The sequence below is a fragment of the Ceratina calcarata genome, unplaced genomic scaffold (genome assembly GCF_001652005.2).
Source record: "Ceratina calcarata isolate Rehan_Ccalc_2016 unplaced genomic scaffold, ASM165200v1 scaffold471.2, whole genome shotgun sequence".
NCBI classification, from domain to species: Eukaryota; Metazoa; Arthropoda; class Insecta; order Hymenoptera; family Apidae; genus Ceratina; species Ceratina calcarata.
In genome coordinates this window covers 1,066,532-1,069,300 of record NW_017171239.1, presented here as the reverse complement: position 1 = coordinate 1,069,300, position 2,769 = coordinate 1,066,532, and the positions used below count along the sequence as shown (strand labels likewise).

Genomic DNA, 2,769 nt, shown 5'->3' with positions numbered 1-2,769 from the left:
ACGAGGACGGTTAGGCTTGCGCTCTGGGCTCACCGGCTTTTTGGAGAGTCTTGGTCGACCTTCCTGGTTCCTGGTTAACCCGCGGGATCGGTTACAGGCCGTCCTAGCCACCGGATTGGTTCAGTTTGTCAGCGACACCCGCCCACGCGCCGCGGTATCTCTCGTTCTCCCTTCGGATTCCATCTCGCTTCGTTTCACCGTCCCGTACCCGTGTCGATAACCTTTCTACGTTCGATTCCCCGTCTCTTTTTTTCGATCGCTTCTCTCTACCTTTCCTCTCGCGACGGAACGCGCACCCATCGCTCCTCGAAGGTCCCGTGCGTCTCGGACGCGACTTCTTACTCGCGTTCGTTAACGGAACCGGGTGACTCTGCGAATTCGCGTATCCGCGACGCGAGTAAAGAAGGTGGCCGATTAAATCGTGGGAAGGCCACCTGAATCCCGCTTCCTTGCATCGACTCGAGTTATTCCCGATTGTTCGCAACGATCGAAAACTTTGTTGGTCCCGAATTAGCCTGTCGGCTCGCGGTGTTAACCGCGTTAACGTTAATAGATACGATCGACGCGCGAGAGAATCAGTCGACTAGTTATTATGTAACCAACGCGGAAAGCGCTTGTCGGGAACGAACCGAGTAATTCTCGCGCGTTCGTTAATTTTGGATCGCGGCGAAATGAATTTTAGAGCCGCGTACGTGTGTACGTGTCGAGCTCGTCGCTGGTCACGGGTTCTGGGAATCCGGGGTGCCGAGCGTTGTGATCGATTCTCATAGGGGTTTGGAAGGTGGGGGGGCTGGCGGTGGTTAATTGAAGACTCAGACCACATTTCCTCATAATGTCATAATAATCTGTTAATATATTTTCGCGTGAATGTATATGTACAGGCGCAAATAATATTAATAATAATAATACAATAATATTAATAATAATGTTTTCGTCTTCTCCTCATATATTTATATATGTATAATCTTCCGTGTTAATAGTCTTTACGTAAGGTACCTATGTATAATGTGGATCGTAGCGTATGTTCATATTTACGAAGATACGTCCCATATAATATGAGAAATTCCGCTGGCGCGATTCGCGCACGCGGTCGTGTATCTACAAGGAGAGACAGAGCGATAGAGAAAAGAGAGAGAGAGAGAGAGAGAGATAGAGATAGTGGAAAATGCGCGAAGCCACGCGCTCTCACGATTTCTTTCCTTCGGTCGAGCGATCGACACCGCCTCCGACGAAATTTTCGTTCCGAAGCCACGAGAATCCTCTAGAATCCTTTCGGAGCTCACTCGTGGATTCTTCGAGGAGATTTTTGAATCGCAGATTTCTACTTAAAGCTAAGGGTCATCTTAAATTAGTTTCTCTTACGATCGACGTTGCGCGTTTATTAGACACCGTTACGAGGCCAACGGCAAACGACGACGTTGTGCGATTTCAACTTGCCGCGATGCCGGGCGAAAACCACGCGCGTGCGCGTTCTTCGAATTTCTCGATTTGTTCGACAGACGTTTAACTATCTTCGACGAAAGTAGCGATCGCGCGAGTCCGAAACGGCGAAGGAAGATTCTCGGGCGACGGTTACATCGAAGAACATTGTCTCCTTCCTTGCTGAAAGCACCGCTATGTACAGACTACGATAAGGAAGGGATGAACGAAACGCCGTTATGCCGAGTTCGTTTCAACCTCGACCCGACCTCGAAGCGGTCTCCGATCGCAAGCTCGTTTTTCGTTCAACGAAAACTATGTCCCGGACGCACAGATCGTCGTACCTCGACGATTACCACGGCTATTTACATGCGACGATCGTTTGCATCGTTTTCACTCGCCTCCGTAATTGCACACGTCCGGTCGCTCGATCTATCTAACGACGCGACGTTCAACTAGAAATATTCTGGCCTCTGTTTCCGATTCCTGTGTGTCACGAGGAATCCACGTCAATAACGCTCGTCCCGATTTCTTCTGAAACCGTCGATTATATTTTTAATCCGCGCTCCTCGTTCGTCTCATAATATCTCGAAGCGCTTCTCGAGGAATCGCTGTCTTTGCTCGTTGACGATTTTCCTCGACAGTGCAGACCGATCGTCGTCCTCCGTTTCTACTAATACAATCTCTTCCGTTTCGTCGGGCACATCGTATCACGCCGGCGAGAAGGGTCGGTGGATCTGGGGTGGTTTCGGATTCGGCGCTGGTGGCGTCGCGACCCTTATCAATCCCTGCTGTTCCTGAGACTGACCCTGAGGAGTCTGTTGACTAGCCGACGGACTGCCCCGCGAGGAGGGCGTGTGCGGACTCGGGACCGCGACCCTCAGTGGACCCGTCACCGACAGGTTCGTAGCCATCAATGGTGGGCTGTGCGCTTCCGATAGGCTGTCCGACAACCGCGATATTCCGCCATCGGACATCCGCGAACCATCCGATCCTATCCTCGACATTCCATCCGGTAACTGATGCTGCACATGTGGATGGGGCAGCAACCCGTCGTGAGGGTGGATCCTCGGTGGCGGCGGTAGTGCTAATGTATCCGGTAATCTGAAATAGAAAAATGCGAGGTACCGAGATATAACGTGGCTGCTAGATATGCATGTGGTCACCATGAAAGAAAAAAAAGAATGACGGCCAAAAATCAGTGGCCGTATTTCTTTATGTTGATCAGAAAATCATGTCCCGTGACAATTATTCGCTTGCTTATCTTCTACCATTTTAAGGATGTATTGGCTATACAGTCAATCCCAAAAGTTTATGCACTTTAGAAATGCATTTTTTAATAAGAAATCA

At 49.9% G+C, this 2,769-nt stretch overlaps 1 protein-coding gene across 1 annotated transcript in view; it reads right to left on the bottom strand.

Annotated features, from left to right (window-relative positions):
• Positions 1–832: 832 nt before the first annotated feature.
• Optix (optix) overlaps positions 833–2,769 on the bottom strand; it is a 41,137-nt gene continuing 39,200 nt past the window's right edge. Inside the window, exon 3 of the mRNA XM_018028790.2 lies at positions 833–2,523. Within this exon, the coding sequence (XP_017884279.1) occupies positions 2,130–2,523 (394 nt within the window). The 3' untranslated portion in view covers positions 833–2,129. The remainder of the gene's footprint in view (positions 2,524–2,769) is intronic.